The 23,949-nt window shown below is 36.1% G+C and overlaps 1 protein-coding gene across 1 annotated transcript in view; it reads right to left on the bottom strand.

Moving 5' to 3' along the window:
- SNTG2 (syntrophin, gamma 2) overlaps nucleotides 1-23,949 on the bottom strand; it is a 183,847-nt gene that overhangs the window by 28,308 nt on the left and 131,590 nt on the right. The window contains exons 12-14 of the mRNA XM_009887927.1: nucleotides 18,408-18,524; nucleotides 8,538-8,609; nucleotides 4,280-4,489 (exon numbers count right to left, since the gene is read on the bottom strand). Of these exons, the coding sequence (XP_009886229.1) occupies nucleotides 4,280-4,489; nucleotides 8,538-8,609; nucleotides 18,408-18,524 (399 nt within the window). The remainder of the gene's footprint in view (nucleotides 1-4,279; nucleotides 4,490-8,537; nucleotides 8,610-18,407; nucleotides 18,525-23,949) is intronic.

Below are 23,949 nucleotides of genomic sequence, written 5' to 3'. Positions count from 1 at the left end.
ACAATTATTCCCAATAATTATATTTGCATTTATCCAGGAAGAGACATAACCAGCAAGCAATTCCGAGCCACAATGAGCCACTCTGGCTTACATGTTCAGCATCAAGAATCTCACTACAAAGAATGGTTTGTTGTTAACTCTTAAGAAAATAAGCAAATGTTAAAAATGCATACAAAAAGATAAAACATCCGCAGAAGCAGATACATGTTAACTGAAATATAAAGAAGGAAAACATGGGACAATTGCATCATACATTTATGTTCATTATAAACTGGTTTTGGATTTCCAATGATGTTCACGTGACATGGATTTAATTTAAATATTATTGCAACATTTGTGGGGAAAAAAAAAAAAGTTTTGTTATTTTTAATATATATTCCTCACAGGAGGAATTTGTATCATTCCAGAAACATGAATTTTACTGCTAACATTTCTCTTAGCACTATACATTCATATCCCTGCCCTCAACAATTATATATTATATTTTTATTTCCAGGGTTTATTTGTCTGTCAAGATCAGTCATTGAGTTACAGAACAAAGTGGAAAGAAGTTTGCTAGCAGTAGTTCACTTTAAGCACTGAAAATAACCATGCAGCAAAACTTCTTCATTATTCTGATTGAGTGGAGTTCAACTTCTGACCTATTTTAATTTTTACAGTAACTCCTATTAAACAACTTTTTTTTTGTCCAACAAAGTAAATGGTTTCATGAAACTAGGTTATTCAGCTGTATGAGGATTCAAAAGAGCTTGCAGCATCTGCATCACAGCTGGAAGCATGAAGGGAAAATACTCTTTCATGTTTAAAAGTTGCTAGATAAATGAGGAGAGTATGTAACCATGTCTCCTCACTATACATCAACTGCAGGTATTTCAGTGACACTGTAGCGGATGATTTTCCCCCTGCATGTTTTTTTCATTCTTCTGAGAGCTCTTCCACCTTGTGAAGCAGATTCCACTTCTCTGTCTTCTGCCACCCATGTAACAAGTACAAAGTTTTAAGATGCCAGCACAGTTAGCCCAGCTTTTCTACAGCTGACAGTAAAATGTATTACTGTCCCTCTTTCCTCTGTCCACTACCAAATACTATTGCAATATCTTTTTCTGTCCTTCTGTGGAAGAAGACTGAAGACCCCAAAGATCCAAATCATCCTATGAAGGTGTTTCTGCATTAATTTAACAATCATATCCAAGACACAGATGAGTCAAGATAATTTCCTTTGGAAAGAACCGTTTGAGGAGAGGGAAGAACGCTGAGAAAGTAACATAAAAGGCAACACTGAAAAAACATGGAATAAAATCCCATACTACTATACTGACAAGACTACCCTGAAGAGTAAAAGATTTAGTAAGAGATCTGAAAAAAGTGCTAGTCTTTTCTTTTTGAAGACTGTCCACACTGTCAAAAACTAAAAAAAAAAAAAAATTAAAAAAAAATTACTTAGTCTGAGCATCATTAATTGGTCTTGCACTGTTCAGGATGTTCCAGGTGAGACAGAGAGGCTTGCTGGGATTTGTGGGAGATGCTTGGAGTTATTATTGAGAGGACTTCTCTACCTATCCTCCTCGATTGCAATGCTGACTTTTATTACTAACCTCATGGAAATACTTTTTAACATCATTTTTTCTGCCTTTCAACTGCCTTCCTGCCCTACTTCTATTGCATTTTTATTGCCCCCATCTGTCCAACCTATGCCATCAGCAACTACAATATTTTTCATAGAAAGAAAATATAGGTATTTCTAGCATGTGGATTTAACACAAGCTTGCTTGCTATAATTGTTTGTAAATAGATTCATTATATCAGAATCACTGAATTTCAGTTTCTCAGTGGAATCCTTTTTGTAAGCATTTGCAGCTTGAAATACGGCTTTGAGATAGCTGAAAGGGGAACGATATTGTAAGGAGTGTTTCTTCCTGCATTATTGCATTCCTTCTGCCATTTAACATTGCTTCCATTTTCAAAATAAATGTATAAAAACATCACACAACATGGGCAGTATAAAATTCAAAAGCACCTTTGAACATTCCATTGTGCCGTAACATTTCTTTTCATAAACTGTGTAAGGACAGAATCTTCTCAGAAATACAATTCTTATAGAAACATCAAACATAAAGAACATGTACAGGATAAAGTTAACAACAACTTTGTCAGACAAGATCCTAATGACCCTCAACAGCAAACAGAACCAAGCAACATTTAAATAAGAATGGCTGAAATGCCACAGTGCAATCACAGTGCCATGAATCTTGCCCAATCATTTATGAATAAAAATGAATTTCCAACTGTAATTATGGTCTTTCTCCAAAAGGCAGATTTTTTTTATGGATAATATAACCTACCAGGGACAACCCTCAATTTTCTGGATACTGAATGTCAGTTCTTTTTCTATGGCTTGAAATAATCTATGTAATGTTAAGTTGCACCTCATTCATGCTGCTCTTGATATGCTTCTGGAAAGAAGGACATTGAAAGCAGCATTTATGTTTTGAAGGAAGAAAGAAAATAGTGGAGTCAAAAGATTTTTCACTGCTGGAGAGTGACCACAGTGCTTCGCATCCTACTGACATAACAGTTTACAAGAATGTATGCAACCTATGGAGACTTAAGCACTGTAACCAGGATTTTAATTGAATGCCTCTCCTGGAGGTTTCACATAGGTTAAACCACAGCTGGAAGAAATATTAATGTCTTTTGTGTGATAATGGTCTAGAAGTTTTGTGGATTCAAATGACAAAAGATCATTGCACAAGCAAAGAATCGTTCTTTAATTTTAAGACTGTTAGGTTGTAAAAGAACAAGAAGTTTTGAGATTTAACAATAAATATTTCAGAAATCAAATCAGCTACAGAACCAGCTTATCTCCACCCTTGTTACACTTAACTTTAACTACACACGATCTGCTTTTTATTTGGATAATAATTAGGATCATTGAATGGTTGGTCAAACAGTCGTATCAGAAGAGTTCATGTGAGAAAATACTTTATGCATACTTAGTATGAAATATTAATTCTTCCCTGATGCCCAGCAATTTTTCAGAAGAATCAATTTTTTTTCTGAAGAACTGCATTCCTTCTCAGAAGTGCAGGAGCAACAGCATCACCATTACAAAAGCACTTCTGTTACCTCATCAGTCTGAAGAGACAATTGGAAGAGTTCTAAGCAAACATCTGCAAACCTCATTAGAACCCCAGAGATTTGGAAATTTAGAAGAGCTGATTCAACACCTGTGCTAGGACTCCTGTGCCTTGCAAGCTATGCTAATGCAATGCTGTGATCCAGAACTCTCACTATTGTAAACGTGTTTAGGATATCCCTGCAAACACGAGCTGTGTAAATATGTTTTTAATTGGAGAAGGCCTATACTTTTAGTCCATACATTCCCATACCACTGGTCCAGTTCACTTAGGAGTATGGATCTAGATATTCACCACATAACTTGTTTATATAACAGTACGGAGGTGCTTTAAGTTGCAACTTGAACCAAAACCAATTTATTTTCTCTGTCTTCATACCATAAAATATCCCCTTTAGAAGAAAGTATCTGCTTTAGGATAAGCACAATCATTCTTTGGACTCCACTCACTGATTCTAATAAGAAGTTAGTCCCCACAATGCTAACAGACACCCACATTTAGACAACTATACCAGGAATCTTGATCTTAAATTTAAAACCACTTAATGGGAAGTGCACCCTGAGATCTGAGAAAATAATTGACTTGAGAGAATTTTACTAGCTAGTAGAAAGTGATAATCTGCTGTTTAATTTTGAGAATTTAAGACTATCACAAAGTTTCCTCTCACTTTTATACTGAGTCTTCAAACTCTCCTAGTTAAAAAGGACAATCCCAATTTAATATTAACAACTGAAGAGCAAACTATTTCTTCTTTGAAAACAGAACTATTATGTAAAACATAACAATTTACCTTATGTGAGTGGAAAATAAACTTTCTGGAAGAAAACATTCAAGGTGGGCTGAAGGATCTCCACATAAATTGTTTTCCAGTTGTAAATGTATTCATTTTCAGTTTGTTATAATCAAGGTCAACTTCCAATTTTTAAACTTTTATAACATGCTCACAGACTGTTATTGCATTGTCATTGACATACAAATATTGATGTGATGATGACGTTTTCAGAAGCCTTCAGTGTAATTAAGTGTACTCAGATCCTTAGTCACTGAGCACATCAATCATTAAACATACAAATTATCTAAAAATTTGTTATCCTTATTTTACTGATGAAATTGCTCCAGGATTTAAATTATTAATTACTTACCCCTGTTCTTTGAACTTCCAAGAAAATCGCTCTTTGAAATGATTTCTCCCACACTGCCAACTCGCTGCCCAGCTCTACATTGAAATAATGACTCTTGCCATGTCCAACCATAACACTGAAACAGTATGGCCTCTGGTCTTCAAGATCAAAGTCCTGATGAATACCTAAATACAAGTTTGCTTGTAGCCAGCAATCATCAGCAAGCCAGAGCTGAAAGACATGTTTCAGTATGTGATTCTTCATCTAGCAAAAACAAACAGTTAAAGCAACATTGTCTTCTGTAAGTGATGGGTACTTGGATACGTTATGCCATTATTTTAATAATTACCTTGAAGAAATATTCTGAGAATTAAGAAATAATTTCAAAGACAACTTATCTTTTTGCTTCTTATTCACTTTACCCTTATCATGTAATCTGAGCTACTTCTGCAGTTCCAAAGTACTGTCAAAGTTACCTAAGCAATACATACATGATTTAAAAGGAGTTTGTAGCAATGTATTGTTTACAGTGAAAAGGAGGGAAATCCCTGAATTGTCTGAATGCAATTCAAGAGCTGTGTACCAGCTTTACAGGAGAATATAACTACTCTGTTCCAATTGGGTTCCAATATGCTAAACACCAAGTAATGCAGTAATTTATCGAGCAACCAAGGGCTAATTCTGGAAATGACAACGTGAGCTTTCAAATGTCCCCTAACAGTTGCCAATGCTGTTCTGCAACTACAAAGGGAGTGAAGTGAGATCCTGCCATTGCCTTGAAGATGAAGAAGGGAAACTTCACATTAGTTTTTCACAGTAAAAAATATTCCTGTAACAGAATGTTTTGTAAATGAAAATAAATTCTTATAAGAAACTTCCCTAATCTTTCAAGACTTCAATGATTAGCATAAACATAGAGAAAAAGAAAACTAAATAAAAAAACTACTGCTTATACATCTGAGTCCTTTCACCGACTGAATTTCCAAATTATGCATTTTTAAAAATTTCTATTTATCAGATAGGGCCCTTTCTTATCTCAATTTCTCTATGATGGCACGGGGCAGAAAAGATTGAAAGAACAAAAAAAGTAATTTGCAAAGAGAATGTTATATCTTATTTTCTGAAGTCACCTCAAACAGAATTTTCTTTCTTTAGCACTGCAGGTTAGGCTCAGGAGACTTGACTCTAGTCAAGCAGATCTGAGGTTAAAGCAGTCATGTTTGACTGGACTTAGGTGGCTTTGAAAAGATCAGAATGCAGCTTTGCAGTGGTACCCAAGTCCTAGAATACTGTAGTCAGGATAAGCCCTATAAAGATTCAGAATTTATTTTTCCAGAAACTCTAATAGTCCATCATAGCCTATTGAGGCTATAGTTGAAACTCCACACACATGAAAACAAACAACTGGAATTTGAGCATGCAAATGTAATGTAAAATATTCTAACACATGTAAAATAAATGCTTAAATGTTCAGGGTCTTGTGTCCCTCCTGTTCTAAACGCACACACAACCGCCCTTGCAGGACAGCAGTGAAGATCAACTTTTTAGTAACAAAAAGCAGAGGAAGCAAAAGCTCTGCTAGTACATCCTTACCTGTATATTGCTCTCCTACTCACAAACAGGGTCAAAATACTCAGATGGGAACTGAAAATTTTGCAATTTTGCTTGTGCTGGTGAATTACTGAAGCTACACAAAGCCAGCAAACCTAACCTTCTGCAATTCACTCAAGCCTAGTCTGTTAAGCTACGGATGTTTTGCGGGGCACCTGAGCAGCAGCACATAATGCCACCAGGGTACGCAGCACTTTGTTGTCAAAAATGGCCCTGCAGCTACCCGAGGACAGCCATGAGGAAGTTCAAAGTTATTTTACGATGCTCCTTTGGACTGGTGAAAAGAAAGCTGAACAAAATACCTACATATCATCTGGTGATGATATGTGACAGGCATCACATCTACATCTGCTTCAAGACTCAAAGCTGCTCAACCTGGTTCATAGAGTACTATATTAGTATTTTTTATTTTGCATGTAAAAATGTGATGTGTGAAAATACCAGGCAATAAAAGAAAATGTTTTTAAGAAAAGTGGCTTTTAAAAATGCATCTAATATTCTTGCCCTTGAAAAATGCAAGTTTTCAGTAACAGTTCCAGTAAACATGGAGTATGAAGCAAAGTATAGGAAGAAACACATGAGATAAAAGAGATCACATTTTAAATCATTTGGTTGTTACCACTAAATGTCCATGAATATGCAAGTGCATGAGATATATATATGAATTTTAATTCACATATTTACATAGGCATGTTTATGTGTTCAAGTCTGTATTTATATGCATGTATACACATACACAAAACCAAAATACAGCAAAAATTTTGTTTCATTTCTATATTGGATTCTTATTTTTCATGTTTAACTCGTGTCATAATAAACATAGATGAGAAGCTTACAATTAGGTAAGTAACAAACAAACCTTGCCTTAAAATACACCTTTCTTGAAAAGATACAACAGCACTCTCCACCACAGCTTTGCACCAGTTCTAACTAGTTAGAATCCTTCAGAATACCCTCCTCAAATGGCAGTTTTTACAGGATAAACTCCATCTTTCAGTCTGCAATGTAGAAACCTTACTCTCTTGAGTTTTCCCTATCTTTTTGGATTTGCTCAGTTTGCCTCATTGTCATTTATACCAAAGAATCAACAGAAAAGAGGTTAAAGTGCTGAATTTGAGCTTTTGCACTTTAGCTAATGTATTCATGAAGACCGGCAATTAAGCATTCATTTATTAAAATGTCAAGAACATTAAAGAGTTGAATCTTGGGTTTCCCACTTCTTTTTTCTTAATGAAAAAGTACCACAGAATTTGCTTTAAGGGTAGGTTATCCTTGAAATTACCAGAATATTCAAGGAAGGACAGAGTTTCAAATCAGTAGTAACATTTAAAGGAGAAAAAAAAACGAAAACCCAAACCACAGCAAAATCTTTTCAAAAGGCACAATGAGTATATATGTCACTGGTGCCTGACTTATGTACCAGAAAAAAAGTATATCTCAAAAAAGATTAATGAGACTGAATAAAAAACCTGGGAGAGAACCTCTCCTCTTTGCTGCTGTCACAATGATGGGCAGGACCTGAAGTTGCCCACGCGTACCCAGGACATGCAAACTCCCTGCCACCCCATTCTTTGAAGAATTTGGTCATTTAGTGCTACAAAGAACTCCCATCTATGCTGAACAGGGCAGTAAAGGAGAATGGAGTGTTATTGTCAGGGCTGTGATTTTTTTTTTTTTCTTTCACTCTTCCTTCTGTAAATTGTCCTGAATAACGGTGTTGTGTCAGGAAAAAAAAAACAAACAACCCAAACCAAAAACCAACACCAAAAAACTCAAGCAGTTCTCCTTCGGCACAATGTTAAGTCAGGAACAGGTAACAGAGCAACAGCCTTCCTTCTCCACAGCATCAGTGCATGGTCAGAGGAGGAACAGCAGAGAGAAGGCCACCAGCTGGTGAGAACTAAAGCTGATCTGTAATTTTTTCAGCGAAACAGCATTTTATCTGAAAACATTGATCTTTTTTGTTGGTTGCTTTTTTTTTTCTTTGGGCCTTTTTTTCCCCTTTTTTTTCCCCTGATAATACATTTGTTTTTGCTGGCTCGGGCAAGTAGGCTCTCATCCAGCCTTACCTCACCTGCAAAGCAGTTTTTGATTAGCTTGTAGGGAACTAAATTAATCTATCTGATGCGATTTATTAGAAAATATCTTCTGTAAGTCAATTATTTAAACGGACTGCTACGGTTTTGCCCCCAAACCTTGTTTGGGACAAGCTAAACAGAAAACTTGACACTGTCTCTAGGTAGTGGAAAAAAATGAAGAATTCTATGGTAGACAAATGCACCATGTCGTTCTTTGTAAGGTAAAACCTAGTGAAATATTTGCTAATGACACTAAGAAAAAACGAACCACTAAGAAGATAGCAATATCCAGCTTCATTATGCTTACCTGTGTGTCCCACCTATACTTCATACAACCAGCTCTAATATTGAACATTTTCTTCAATATGGAAGCATCTTAGTAACTTGCTCACTTGGCGCTTAATCCATTTTCCATTTTCTCTTATACTTGCATAGCTAATGCACCAGCAATTACAAACAATTTTTTTAACAACAGATGAACTATTAGAACGTTAGCTCCTCCTAGTTAAGATTATCTTGAGCTCATCATTAACAGGAAATGGCAAGCTTTCTTTACTAAATAATATCATTTTAATAATTAAGAAACCTACCTTGTGAATTTTAAATAGAACCTCACAGAGGTTATAGATTTTTTCAGCTCGTACCCAGTCTAGTGTGCTTACCTATAACATCAAAAGAAAATATTAACAACACATTCTTCATTCTAAAATCATGTACAGATGAAAAAAAAAAAAAGATTTCACCCATCATTATTCTACTGGAATATAGACATGTTACTACATTTAATATCCAGCATTTAGAAGCATTTAGAGAAGACTGTCAAATAGCATAAAATTTTTACAGAAACAGCATCTACAGGGGTCTTACTGTGATTAAAAATTATTAAATAATTTCACTGATTTTTTCCCCTATTATTACTACAGTATGATGGAAACCTCTTTGTAATCTCTGTGGTCAGTTACATAAGCATATTTTCCAATATGCTAACATAGAGAACCCAGAGTCTCAACCCCATAGTCATACAGCTTCATGTCTCAATTTAAAAAAAACACCTTACAATCAACAGACCAAGATGTGTTCCTATATTCAGGTTTGAATTTACATACGCTAAGGCACCAATATCTTAATATTTATACTGAAAACTGAAAAGGATTATATGACTGCAATATTTGAAATTAAGAAGAATATGTGCTTAATAATGAATATGAAAAGACAGATTTTTGGTTTTCTTCTGATTTTGTTACTTAATCCTGTTGATATGACAGGTTGTTAAAATTTGACAATTAGAATGACATTTGAAGTTTTTCCCTAAATTCTAGTTGATGATACAATGTGATAATCTGTTTTCTTTTAAAAACAGTACCTAGCCTATGTAGTTCAAGAAAAAACCCTGAAGAACACAGACATAGGAAAAATACAAGGGGAATACACATTATTTTGCTTAAATATTTTAGAGCAAAATCCTAGCCCATGGTGAATGTAGAGGAATGACTGCACAGATATATGAAGAATTTGACTACATTGTAAATTTAAGGCTTTTAGCACATGACAATAAGTGTTTTGGTGACTCTAATAGCAACTTGAATACTTCAAAATACTGGGGCAGATGCAGCTTTGTCCTATTCCTGCCCACCTCCCAAAAGGAAGAAAGCAGAAAAATTAAATGAAATAATTTAAGTAAAGCAAAATTTGGCTGTAAAACATCTGGCTTCTATAGATGAAACTCAACTAGGAAAAACCTATGAAATTCAGTAACAGATTCTTTTTCTGTGTATTCACAGTAGCACATAAGTCACCTATAATAATTAATCTTGTTCCTGATGTTTTGCATGAAGATCAACATGGGTTTTTTTTAATTTATTTTTAAATTTAATTTCCAAGTCTTCATAAATTCTAAACCATTAAGTAAAATGGTAATAAAATGGTGAAAATCCAAGCCACTATAACACTTAGGAGCAGACTGATGTGACCTTGACTGATTATTAAATGTTATTTTGGAGCGCTGTTGGAGGAGTAATGTGAACTTGGTGTTAGTTTCTTTCTAATCTTATATGCTCTTATGTCCACTCCAATTGAAAGTAATGAACATTATTATTAAGTAGACCTCACAGCTATGTGTTTCAAAGCAATGTTTCAGAATTTGCCTGAATTCTTTCTTCTTAATGTGGAAAGCATTCCACCTAAATTTAGATCTCAGAAGTATCTAATCTTAACAATTTAATTTAATTCTTAATAATCTCATCTTAATTTCAACATATTGGGAAAGAAGAAAAAAAAAAAGAAAAGGAGGAAGTGCTTTCTCCCAGTTCCTTTAACTTCAGATTCAATCTTTAATTTTGAGATGACTAAACTTAGATCTGAGGCATCACCTATTGCAAATGGGACTGAAGACCTCTAGAAGAGGAAGTTCTATCACCACATCTTTTCAGGATATAAAGGGACTCATATTCTAGGGTTCAGCATTTGACAGTTTTTATATTTGAACAATCAAATGACAAACATTACTTGAATACAACGCACACAGTAGAAAATGTAAAAACATATTATATACTTTCTGTTTTTTAATATGCAATTATTCATCATAAAATAAAGCTCGAAATATTACATATAGCTAACTTTAAAAGCACTTGGTACTAATTTAAAGGAACTTTGTCAAATTTACTTTGTCTAATGTCAGCTGTTTTAGAAAATTCATTTAAAGCAATTTTAGGTATTATACTTGTCCTCCTACCACTTAATAAATTGTAGCAATTTCTAGAGTCATACATTTCTAATTTTTAGACTTCTGTTACTCTTTTCCTTCTAATAAGGTCAATTCAATCTTTTATTTGTGTTTTGCTTTTTAATTATTGCTACGAGTAAGCAATATCAAAAGCTTAGAAACGACTGAAACTGAGGAATTATAAAGCTGATCCATAAAGCGATATTATGTATTTAAACATGCTCACAGAGCAAGTAGAGCAGGTCTTTGCTTAATCTTACTTACAGTGAAATATTTTTTATTTTTGATGGCTGTTGTGAAAAGAAAATAAATAATACAGGTTTTGGACCATTCTGTTAATGCTCAAAAGGGATCTATCTACATGCTTCTTGCAAAATAAGGCTTACAGCCTAGAATGGTGGCTAGTTGATTATTTGGTCTTGAATTTCTCAAAGGAAAAGATTCTTTTCAATCTCAGTTAAAAGTAGGAGAATCCTTCATTCCCGTTAGTGGCCAGACAAGATATAAAAGCACAAGCACTGACTTCATCTGCTGTTTATGAAACTGAATTTAGCGACACTGGCTATATTCTTAAACTGTTGAGACATGACTGAACTTTCATTTGCTCATATCATTTGTTTTGATTCCTGAAGATGTATTTAAACTGTTGGGGTTCTTTGCTGCTATTAATGATGCTACTATGAACGGTGACACTGCCGTGCCATTAAATTCACTCTGAATACTTCAGCTTTCTCCCCATTATCCTTTGCATCTCTTTCATCCTTTGACTGACTCTCTGTAACCTCTTATGCGTTTTTCAGCAGAGATAGCTAGTGATGATAATAACTGTCAGCACCTATATAAGCCGAGATTTTCTTTTACTGTGTATGTCAGAGAAAGGCTACCATAAAGCCAAGAGTGAAACAGTCTGAATGTCATAGTGTGCAAGGTCATCAGGAGAACATGAATAACATGTTGAGAGGGATTTTAAGGATGGGAAACAAACATACTACAAAGGGATACTAGTATCCAAAGAGACGGCTGACATTATTTATAGTTTTCTCAAAACTATCATAATATGTCTAAGTTTAAGTTTGTTATAGACTGCATTGCTTTAAAAAAAAATCACAAATGATCATATATTTCTAGTCAAGAGAAAAGCTGGAAAGAACCAGAAAAGTTCACAAAAAGTGCAATATCCTTCATTTGCTTTAAAGGATGTTTCAGTTTATTGCAGCCTTATCCATCATCACACGTTTAATAACTGGATAATGATAGGTAACTAAGATAAATGAGATACTGAAATATATTCCTTAGGCAATAAAGAAGTTTTTCTCATTATTCCCTCTTGGAATTGTTCCTGTAGGTATTCTATACACTGCAGTTTCTTGGGGGATTATTTTAGTAGGACAAGATAATTATTTTTTAGTACAGCATTTGACAAAATGTTTCAAAAAAGGCGTATTCAGAATGGGTCACTTAATCAGACATACTTTCATTCATATGAATTCAGTTCTCACAAAGTGTCAAAAATCGTGCCAAAATACATGAAAGTATCAATTAGCATTCACTGAGCTTCCGCTTTAATTCCTGTTTGTCTAATATATGAATTTATGACCAACAGTAGCTAAATGTCGTTATTATTATTATTGGAAGAGCAATTCCTTAGGTGACTCAATGCATTATGTGATGTATTGAATACTTGGGTTTGTAGATATTTGGCTATATTAATCCTTTCAGAAAGACTGTAAAATAACACATTCATAAGTGCTAAGTGTTGCAGAAGTGCTTTTTATTTCCGCGTCAGTTTCTCTAAGTTCCTCATGTTTTAAAAACAGGCATTACAGTGGATTTCCAAAAATAAATAAACTACTAAAATCTAGTTTTACTTAGCTAGACCAAGCGATCTCAGCATCAGTTCAGGCTTATATTCTGAATATACTTGGCTTTAAACGTGTCTGTTAATCATTGATTTTTCTTTAAAAAGTTATGATTTAAAAGGGAGAAAACAATAAAGTTTAATTAATTTTGACACATACATGTAGTAAACAACAAACTGAAAAAGTTATGCCCTAGAAGAGAATTCTGCAATTAGAACATAGGCTTAAAAGACTTCCATGCCTATTCAGAGATCAGCAGTAAAGGATTGACTAGACATGAGAAATAAATATGGGGTGCATGTAAAAAAGAATCACCCTGCAAAACAGTCCTGGTTTGAGGTAAAACAGAACCAATTTTCTGTTCAATAATTTTACTTTGCATTCTAACTAACTGAACTCTCTGAAATTAGTGGTATATTTTTCAGATAGTGTTGGGTTCTAGCAGAGATAAGGCCTGATGTTTATAATTAATACTGAGGCATGGTATGCAGAGAGTCTCCTGCTTATACTTATTGCTGTAACACCCAAGGGCAGCTCACTTTGTTATTTGCCCCATTGGAAGGTCAGAAGAAGAAAAGCATAGAGGCATCGCACCTGTGCCTGCCAGTGATGTGATCATCATCCTGGTCACTCAGTACGGTTTTGTATGTATTGTATAGATTTCATTATTTTCTTATTAACACTATTATGTTTTCTTTTTAATATTTTATTATTAATATTTCATTAGCTTTATTTTCAAATCATAAGTATCTCTCTCTCTCTCTCATTCTTGTCTGCCTGAAGGGGGAGGTTGGGGAGAGCATCTGTCATTCATTTTAGCGGCCAGCCCAGCCCAAACCAGGACAGATTTACTGGCACCCAACGTGGAGCAGGACTAGGGCTCGACCAGGGCTCTGACAGATTGCCTGAATAGTTCAAATTCCAGCTTGCTCAGTTGAGAGAGCATCCGATTTTTTCTACGAGAGTCTTAAGGAGCTGAACATTAAAACAGACAGCTCATGTCATGTTGTTCTTGAGCGAAGCATTGTATCATGCCTTTTACAGGATTTTGTTTAAAGTTAATTGATGCAATGCTGCTTAGCCTGCTGAATGCGTTGTATAACTTATTTACTCTTTGTCTTTGCATGCAGTGGTTTAAATGTGCTATTCTGCTGTGGTTTTTGATGCAGATCTATAATATGATAAATTGGATAAAAACTTTACTTACATATCTCAGGTATCGCTAAAGTCAAAGGCAACATAACATACTCTTTGACTTTCTATGAACACTGAATCTCATTCTAGAAATCTTCAGTGCCCCTCAAAATATTAAAAAAAAAATTGAATGCATTTAAAGAATAAAACTTAAGGAAAAAAAAAAAGATCAAAGTGGCTGTAATACTTATTACTGGAATACAGAGAATGCTGCATTATCTGAGAATTAAGCAGAAGCATCCAACCTACCCAGAAGTACTAAAAAGCTCTTGGCAAAAGATTAAATACATTTAGATCAAGAGTAATTCATTTCACTGGTCTCTTCACTCCTCAATGGAAAAAAATGAGCAAAGTATAATTTTAAAAAATTATTAAAAGATATTAAAAAGGAAAAAAAAATCAAGAAATGTTCTTGACATGACCTATGATACAGCAGTATAAGAAGCCTAAAGTTATCCAAACCAACTCAAAATCAATGGTACAAAAGACACACTAAAGAGCAGACTGATCCTAGCAAATATGTGAACAAAATAAATTCTTCTGTGGAGAGTTAGAAAGTTCACCAAAAACATTTGTGGTCAAGTCTATGCCTTCCAACTTATTGCCACCTCTTTCCTAATATATTACATTGACATTATGTACAATGTAAATTACAAATACAAGTATTTAGAACTTACCTAGCAGTACTCTAACATTCAAAGCACTGCTCATGTGCTAATTGCATTATGCAAGCTTTTCTTCTCTGTAGTGGTTTTCAAAGGTGGAACTATTTCTTTTACTTTCATATTATTCTTGTACTTACTCCTTTTCTTAAAACTATATGGAGTACATATGGTGATTGCCTAGCTGCCTTCATGTAAACCACTTCAGTGTTATGTATGCAATCATGTTAAAAAAAGATAGTTTTGTAATTAAGGGTAACACAACAGCTCAAAAGATATGGCTACTTGAAGGCTTGAAGCTAAAAACCGTATCAAACTATGAGGAAGACAAAAAATCAAACAGTACAATCCTCCCATACCTATAGCCCATATTCCATAAAAACAAAAAATTTCATTTTTCTGGAAAATTTCAATGACATATAAAATAGCTTGATTTTGAATGACAATTTTGAATACTGTCTCCCCAATTTCTTCTAGGATATGAATTCAGAACCTTTTCAAGATCTGCAAATTGACAGAAATTTATTAAATGCTTTTAGAATATAATAAAATACTGCTTGTATATTAACATTGACACAAGAATAATTTCTATTTGTTTAATGGTGTTTTTTCACATATGCAGTTTTCAGAAATGTGTCACAATTCTAATATATCAATCTGTAAATGAAATTTGTAAATTTCTTAAATACAGTCAGACAAGCTACTTGAGTGACGCAGAAAGACAAGGCACTTTAGGGATGCAGAAAGACCATTCTCTGTTAATCGCACCGTTCTTGATATTTCTTCTATGGTGGAGCTTCTACATTTTTGGAAACACCATCTGAGATATTGTTGAAATGGAGTATAAATAGAATAGTACTTACCATAGTAATTTCTTTCATATTATAGTATCTACTTTTTTCCACAATTGTCTTTATTTTTGCCTATGTGTAACTACGTTTTCCATTCTAATGAAACTTAGCAGCTGTATTTACATTCATACCATCTTTTACACACAATGAAATAGAAAAAGAGTAGAAATTGTACCAGATCCTTTTACAAGCAGTTGTAAAGTTATGGGTAAGGTCATTACAACTAAAGATAACTGTATGACTTGTAGGTCATCTACCCTGTGCACACTGCATTGGTACATTGATACACTATATTGATGGAGTATATAAATAGCAATAACATCATGGAAACATCTCTGAAATAAAATATGTTAAACTCTTATCTTCTGAAGATCAAGCAAGTTAAAACATTTGCATTTTTGTGAAAGAACAATCCATTTTTTAATGCTGCAGTTAACATAACAAAAAGAAGTCAGTAGGAGTAATGGTAAATGCAGTACCACTAAATATCTCTAAAAACAGTGAAACAGCTCTATGCATGGCTTTGTGTGGGGAGCTGCATTTCCAGCTGCAGAGCTGGGACATGCGACACAGAATCAGTGTCAAGGCACAGCGCGGGTTGGCAGCTCCCTGGGGGCCATGGGAGCTACCCTGGGGTCTGGCAGGGAAGGGTCCTCACCAGCCAGGGCCCACCCCATCGCCCTCTAGTGGGTTGACCATGTCCAATGGCTAAGCACCCACAAGGCCGCTCGCTCACTCCTCGTATCCCCACAGTGGGATGGGGAAGAGAACAGGAAGAGCAAAATCAAGAAAACAGTTTAATCGAAAAAGCAAAATAAAAAAAGACAGTTTAATAAGTGACGGAGAAAGGAAAAAAACGTGATGCAAAGGTGATCGCACCCTGCCCGCCCCAAGCAGAATGATGCACAGCCAGTCCCCAAGCAATAGCTGCCTTTGAAGACCAGATCCCTGCTTTTTATTGCTGAGCATGATGTTTTATGGTGTGTAATACCGCTTGTGGCCTATTTGGGTCAGCTGTTCTGGCTGTGTCCTCTCCAAGCCTCTTGCCCACCCTCAGCCTACTCGCTGAGTGAGCAGTGTGAGAAAGAGAGAAAGGCTGTGCAAGCAGCGCTCAGCATCAGCCAAAACACTGGTATGTTAGCACTGTTTTAATCACAGCGAAGAAACCCACTGCCATATGGGCTGCTATGAAGAAAGTTACCTCCATCCCAGCCAGGCCCAGCAGCAGGGCAGCCATGGGGACTGGGGCAGCCCTAGCTCTGGGCACCAGGCACCTCCCTGGGGAGAGGGATGGGCTGAGGCTGGGCCTGGACGTGGGCATGTGGGTGGTCCTGGCTCATCGGGGCCCATGGCTGGCCAGGACAGGGCTGTGGGGAGCTAGAGACTGGTCCTGCTGCGCTGCTGGGGCAGGAGCTGACAGCCATGGGGTGCTGCAATGGGGTCCTGGGTTGCAGGAAGGGTTGGGGGAGCTCCAGGGAAGGGGATCAGGGGCAGTCAGGGCTGACGTGCCGTCAAGACACTGATAGTCAGCTTTGAAGTGTGGTTTTACATCCAGATTTGAATTCTCCAGGTGGGTGGTTGCTGGAAACTGCCAATTTCCTGTTTTATTTTTTTTCCCTGATACAAAACATCTGAGGAGTGATTAAATAGCAAGAAAACTGGTCAACAGGTTTTATGATTTATAGGCTCTGTCAGACTTACTGGTGTATCTGAGTACCAGGATGATGTAACATATTGACCAAAGGGGTCCCCTTTGTTCATTTTTTTGAAAAGCCACCGTTTCTACAAAAAAATGTGCAGAAACACAACACCCTGTAGTAGATACTGACAAGTAATGTGGTACAAATACTACCATTCATCCTCACTTCTCTGTTCTTAGTAGAGTGCTGAACATGATAAATGAAGTAGTTTATCCCCAATTAGTATCATGTAGATGGATAGTTTTAATTACATAAAAAACATTTCTTCAAAAAATGGGTCTGAAAACAATAATTAAAATTTATAAAGGAAAAGCATTCATGTGGTGTGTTATTTATTTGTTTAATATTTTTGTGTTGTTTTTGCATTTTAATTGGATTGTAGTAATTGAATCAAATTTTAGTTCCTTGACTTAACATATAGACAAATAATTTTTTAGAAGGGAAAAAAGAACCCAACTTTTCCCAGATGTGTTGTCTTATTTTAAAAAGAATACTATTGACCATTTAAAAATGCTTGAAGTTAATAGGAATCATTTTATTTAGAATTTCAGTCTAGAGAGAGAGAAAATGTTACTGATTGCTTCTCACTGTGGTTCATAAATAAGGTTCGAAGAGTATGTACTTCCCAAAGGTACTGCGGATAGTACACACATAAAGGATCAGATTTTCTTTGGATCAGCTGAAGAAACGGGGAGACTGACCACTTTCTGAGCCAAATCATAAGGAAGCCTTGAATGAATTGAAATTACATTCTAATTCCATATTTTATTTGTCTGTTTAAAGCAAAGGCTCTCTGGAGAAAAAAGAAAGAAAGGATAGAACAATACCATGTGGTATGGGTAATTTTTAAAGAGTTTAGAATTCTACATCTCATTTCTGTTTCATTCTTTTAAATTAAAGGGGTTTTTTTTGAGAGACTTATCTAATAAGTCATCTGTTGTGAAACAGAATTTTCATTATTAGCTATGTAAATTATCAAAGTAAGATGATGTCATTTTTTTCAAGTTGTACACGCAGCATTGCATTCTTTGTAACAGTTCAATCTCTTGCCTGTGTGCAAAATCCACAAGTATCTACTGATACCATGGATGGTATATTTCATGAAGTATCTTGTCTTTAAGAAAACAGAGTAACTACCAACTCATTACATCTACAAAATACCCTAGAATAAATAAGGTAAGAAATATTGGGCCCAACCAACCAGAGAAAAATGTGAACTTGACAACTTTAAAAAGTAAAACACTTACTGCCTATTAGGAATTCTTTGAACTATCCAGGTACGGTAAGATTTTCAGAGGACCTTGACAGAGGTTAAATATCTAAAGCTCATTGAAATTCAGTGGCATCTATAGCTTTAACCTCTTTTGAAATCTCAACTGACAACTTCACTTGTTAAGGAAAAGCAAATCCAGACATAACAAACAGGCTTCCATTTACAATGAAATTGTTACAAAAATACTATTTTTTTTTACCGGTGGAGTGCTGAAAATGTAGAATGATGAACCCTTTAGTGCCAGAAACTTGAATTTGTAGAGCTGAGACGAATCAGTTCCTTCAAGTCTCTCATTTACCCATCCCATATGTATGACCTGTGAAAGAAAATAACTGAAAATTAAACCGCTGTTTTTCAGTGGAGCATAAGATATATTAGAATAGGTCAAGTCTTTCCACAAGAAAGAGTGGCCATATTAGAATAGGATGCATCATCCACTTCACATTTGCCTTTCCACCACTCCCATACACTTGAAGTGCATGGTATCATGCCAGTGTGTCATGCCAATGTGTCAGAAGTCCTTGAAGAGACTTGAACTTACAATACAGGTTTTCTGAATCTTGTCTGAAATAATCACAATTTTAAAAGCCACCTACATATGTCTCAGCAGACTGTCACTTGAGCCAGCAGAAAACCTAGGTGTATTGAAATAGTTCAGCCAGCAGTTTAGAAAAAACATGATCCTACATTATAGCACAGTCAAAACTTGGACATAGGGACATTTCTGTTACATGCACCTCTAACAAAATACACCTGAAAAAATCACTAGATTTATCTGAAATCAACAGCTTTCTGTATGCTCATGTTTGCCACTGTTAACAAAGTGTCTTTGTTACACTGATTGTCTTTCAGTTTATATAGTTTTTTATATACACTTAATCTCACAATGATTTAAGTTCTCATAGAATTAGATGTCAAATTCAGTTGTTACACAACTTTGCTCTAGCAGTATTGCAATACGTCTTTATATTTCAGATAAATTAATATTAAGAAAAAATAAAACCAAGAAGTAAACCAGCATGCTTCCTTTTTTAGATGAACACAAATTTATAAAGGAATAATGCCATAGTGTGGTAGCAGAGTATCATGAATTTGGTTACCCACAAAAAATAACAAACAAAAACATTTTAGGCTTCATTTCACATAAAGAGGAACATATTGCCCTTGCAAATATAGAGTGATCCACAAATCTGAATACATAGCTATTGCTGATAAGCTTGCTCATTTTCAGTTAAGGAAAATACTGAGTTATACAGGGAAATGTCCTAACACTTATGAATATACTAAGCCCACGGACCTTTGCTAGAAGACAGTGGAAACAGCCTGAAGAAGGCATTCATTAAATTGCATGAAAACTTCAGCATTTGTTGTACAGGTAGAATTGGGACAAATGTGATGATCTCAGGAATGCTTTTCTATTGAAAGCCCAGTGTGCATACCGGTCACTATTACCAACAGAGCACAAAGGTAGAAAGAATGGACAGGGATTGGCTAATAGTATGGAGGGATGCTCATAATCTTGTATCATGAAAATCTCCCACATTGTTTAATAATTTTGTTATTTAATGTATCAGTTCTGTCTCTTACTAAACAATTTATTCAGAAATAAATAATAAATCAATATGTTGAGCCAGACAGTCCTTCTCTATACTATTCTACTGAGCTCCAGCATTAACATTCTAAGGAGATCTAAGAAACAGCATAAGAAATACAGCAGCACCTCCAGTTCTCTATTTGCTATTCTGTAAATTTAATAACAAACACTGTTTCTATAGTAGTAAGCAAAGGTTTAGAAACAGGGTGTTCAGACACTTCATTACTTTAACAAAATATACTGTAGTATTGTCAATAATGTACTATGAACTATACTATATATTGAGCTTATCAGTGCTGTAATATAATATCAAATACTACAAACAAAGAGAATAATGTCCAAATCACAGGGCACAATCAATACAACATTCTCCTTTACATTCATAAAGTCATGTTTGCTCACTTGCAAATGGACACCATTTATTAACTTGTAACAGTATTAAAATCTTTACTAATAAGTATTTTACTGATTAAATTAATAAATTGAAAAGCAAAGGATATGGCTCTCTATTATGTTCTTCTTTCATCATCATTATCACCACCATTTATTCTTACAGCAGCACCCACCGAATAATTTTGGAATTATCCACCATGTCAAAAGGCAAAACTAAGTACTCCAGTCTTGACGTCACCTATTAGCTCGCTTACATTGGTGACCAACAGGTCCAGTATTACATCCCCTCTGGAGGGGCTGTCTTATTACCTGGCTTGAGAAGTTATCCTCAATGCATTCCAGGAGTCTCCTGGACTGCCTGCAGCTCACTGTGCTACTTTTCTAGCAGATGTCTGGGTGGTTGAAGTCCCCTAGCAGGACAAAAGCTTGCAAGCGCAATGCCTCCTGCAGCTGGAGTAAGAAGCCTCCATCAATAGGCTCCCCCTGGTCAGGCGGCCTGTAGTAGACATCAACTACAAGGTTCCCTTTGTTGCCTCAGTCTCTAATTCTTTTCAACCTGCTTATAGCTATTCTTCAGAGACAGCTCTTCACACTGTATCCATTTCTTGATGCAGAGGGCAACGCCTCCACGTCTCCTTCCTTGCCTGTCTCTTCTGAACAGCCTGTAGCTATCAATAGCTGCACTCCACTCATGGGATTCGTCCCACCGGGTTTCAGTAATGGCAACCAGGTCCTAGCTTTCTAGCAGCATGGTGGCTTCCAGCTCCTGTTTGCTGCCCATGCTGCGTGCATTGGTGTAGAGGCACTTCAGCTGCACTGTCGGCCATGTCACCTTCTTAGAAGAACACCCCTTAATTTCTTTGAGGTATCTCACTGGTGTTTCCCTCTTGGCTCCTATTACATCAGGAGCCCCTGGTTCATCTCTGTAAGACTTCAGGTGTGCTGCAGTGTAGCCAGCACATCTCAGAGCAACAGGCTGAGGGCCCTGCTAGCATCCCATGCCTCTAACTTTGGTGTGTCATCCCACAGCTTGTCATGGGCAAGCCTGATATTATCCCCCCCTCCCTCAAGCTTATTTTAAAGCTCTGTGAATGAGCCCCACTAGCTTGTGAGCAAAGATCCTCTTCCCCCTTTCAGAAGGGTGAATCCTAGCTGACCCCAGCAAGCCTGGTGCCTTGTAGGCCATCCCATTATCAAAAAAAACAAAACTGGGTTGGTGACACCAGCCTTGGAGCCATGTATTAATAGACTGAGCCCATCTGTTTCTTCCAACGTCACTGATCACAACTGGAAGGAGAGAGGAAAACATAACCTGTGCTGCAGCTTCCCTTACCAACTGTCCCAAAGCCCTGAAGTCTTTTTTGTTTGCCCTTGGACTACACATTGGTGCTTCACCACCACCCAAATGGAAGCAGTAATGGGTAATAGTCTGAGGGCTGTAACAGGCAAGGAAGGTTCCCAGTGATGTCCTTAACCCAGGCCCCAGGGAGGCAGCAGACTTTCTTAAGAGGAGGGTCTGTCCGGGATATTGGACCCTATGTTCCCCTCAGAAGGGAGTCACCTACAACTATAATCCATCCTTCCTTCCTTGTGGAGGTGGTTGTGATACGGGGGGTAGGCCTTTCTGACCTTGGCAACACCTCTGGTGAAGATGGACTGTCACCCACATCACCCATTGACTGCTATTCCACATCCAGAGCCTCATACCTGTTGTACAGAGGCACCTGGGAAGGTGGGATGGGCAAGGAGGGGATTCGCCTGCTGCCCCGAGCATAGACTTGCCTTCATTCACTTGTCTCCTTTAAGCTACTGCCTTTGAATAAATAAGCTATTTTCTTTGAATAAAATTCTAAATTTAGAAAATGGGCACTGAATTTATCTCACTGAAGTAAAATGAGATTTTTTTTTTTCAATGAAAATGTACTCTATGTCAAAGTTTTCCATCTGTGAAATAGGACGAATTCCCTTTACCTTTTTTGTGGAATTCACGTGAAGGCCCTGTCACTGTTGTATTCTTAACTATGGCTGCAAGATGTGATAGGAGCTACAAATGTTACAGCCTCGATTTAATGTAGCACTTAATCTTTGGGATAATACTCTTGAGTATGTATTTAGCTACAAACAGAAGACTGCATTTTCTAATTAGCTGCAGACATTTTTTTTGGCATGTGTTCTAAGTGTTTTACTGAAATGGAACTGTATTATTATTATTTTCATTGCAGTCACATCATACTGACCAGTCTACCTGTTGTAGATCAGAATCAAGAAGTATACCCTTCTCTACACGACAAACAAATTTTTGTAATTATTAACAGCTATAAACTCAATGTTAAGCTGTTTTCTATTCTGAAATCTCTTTCAACCTCAGACAAAAAAAAAAAAAAAGATACAAAAACACATTCACTGGACTAGATTTTGGGGGAATGGTTTGTCTACTCACTGGATTATGACAACACTGTAATATCACTCTTGATCTATATGGATTGTGATAAGGTCACCTATTAATTACACCTCATCAAAGTCTACAAAAAAACAAACAGCAATACTTCAGCTACATTTTGAATACATTCCACTGACTCTGCTTGATTTAAATGACTAACAAAAAACTAGTTCCAGGAAAAAAGAACGTCAATCAGAAAAAAACAAATAATAGATCATCAAAACAAAGAGAAAGTCTTAAAACTCTTAAAAAATATAAAAGACCCTTTTTGTTTCCAAATTTGACTATAATCCCCAAAAGATATCAGAAACTCATCAAAAGTTTTTCAATTTTCATTTTCTTTAAAACCATTACTTAGCTTTCCATCGTCAATATAATTTGTGGAACAAGGAAATAACTATATACCTCACATTAGAAATAAGAAATGGTCTGCCGATTTATATCTTACAAAAGAAAATAAAAACTAATCTGGAAAAACTAGCTGGTATATAATAGTTCAATGCCATTAAAAAACCTCACAAAGTAAAAGCCCTTCCAAAAGTTTTTTAAATCCCGAAAACACCTAACTATGAAAGATGCTAGAAGACAAAACGCAGCAGCATTTCCTGAACTTTCTAAAAGACACCTATAAAATCAATGCCCACATCAACTTGTTCCATTTTTTTTTAAAATGAAGACGTGAAAAAGTTCAACAAGTAGCACATTTGTAGATCAATTTAAAACTTGGAGAAGAGTATCTCTGCAGAATACTGACTGAAGTCTCAGTACCTATATACATTTAGGAAGAGAAAAATAGTACGGTGTCCTGGTTTGAGGTAAAACAGAACCAGTTTTGTTTAGTAACTTTACTTTTTAGCAGGGCTTCTTTTAAATACTGAAATTAACAGCATATTGTGCAGACGTTGTTCACTCTCAGAGTGATAAGACCTATGTTTACAGTTGATGCCAGGGAATGGTATGCAGAGAGGCTCCTGCTTATACTTATTGCTATAACACCCAAGGGCAGATAACTTTATTATTTGTCCTGTTGGAGGGTCAGAAGTGGAAAAGCGTAGAGGGGTCGCACCTGCGGGGAGGAGTGGACAGGACAGGTGACCCAAAACTGCCCAACAGCATATTCTACCCCATCTGCCTCACGCTCAGCATAAAAGCTGTTTGTTCATTGGTTTTAGAATTTTTGTATGTTTAGGAGAAAAGCAAGGGTTGAGTTGATTTAAATATGGATTGCTCCACCAAATGTGAAAGATGGAATGAGATATTTTCTTGGGGAAGCAGCAATAATCAGGCTAGGTAGCTGAAGAAGGATTTCTATTG

This window comes from Charadrius vociferus, unplaced genomic scaffold (genome assembly GCF_000708025.1).
Source record: "Charadrius vociferus isolate BGI_N301 unplaced genomic scaffold, ASM70802v2 scaffold156, whole genome shotgun sequence".
NCBI lineage: Eukaryota > Metazoa > Chordata > Aves > Charadriiformes > Charadriidae > Charadrius > Charadrius vociferus.
Note: the sequence above shows the minus strand (reverse complement) of the source record. Positions and strands in the feature narration are given on the sequence as shown.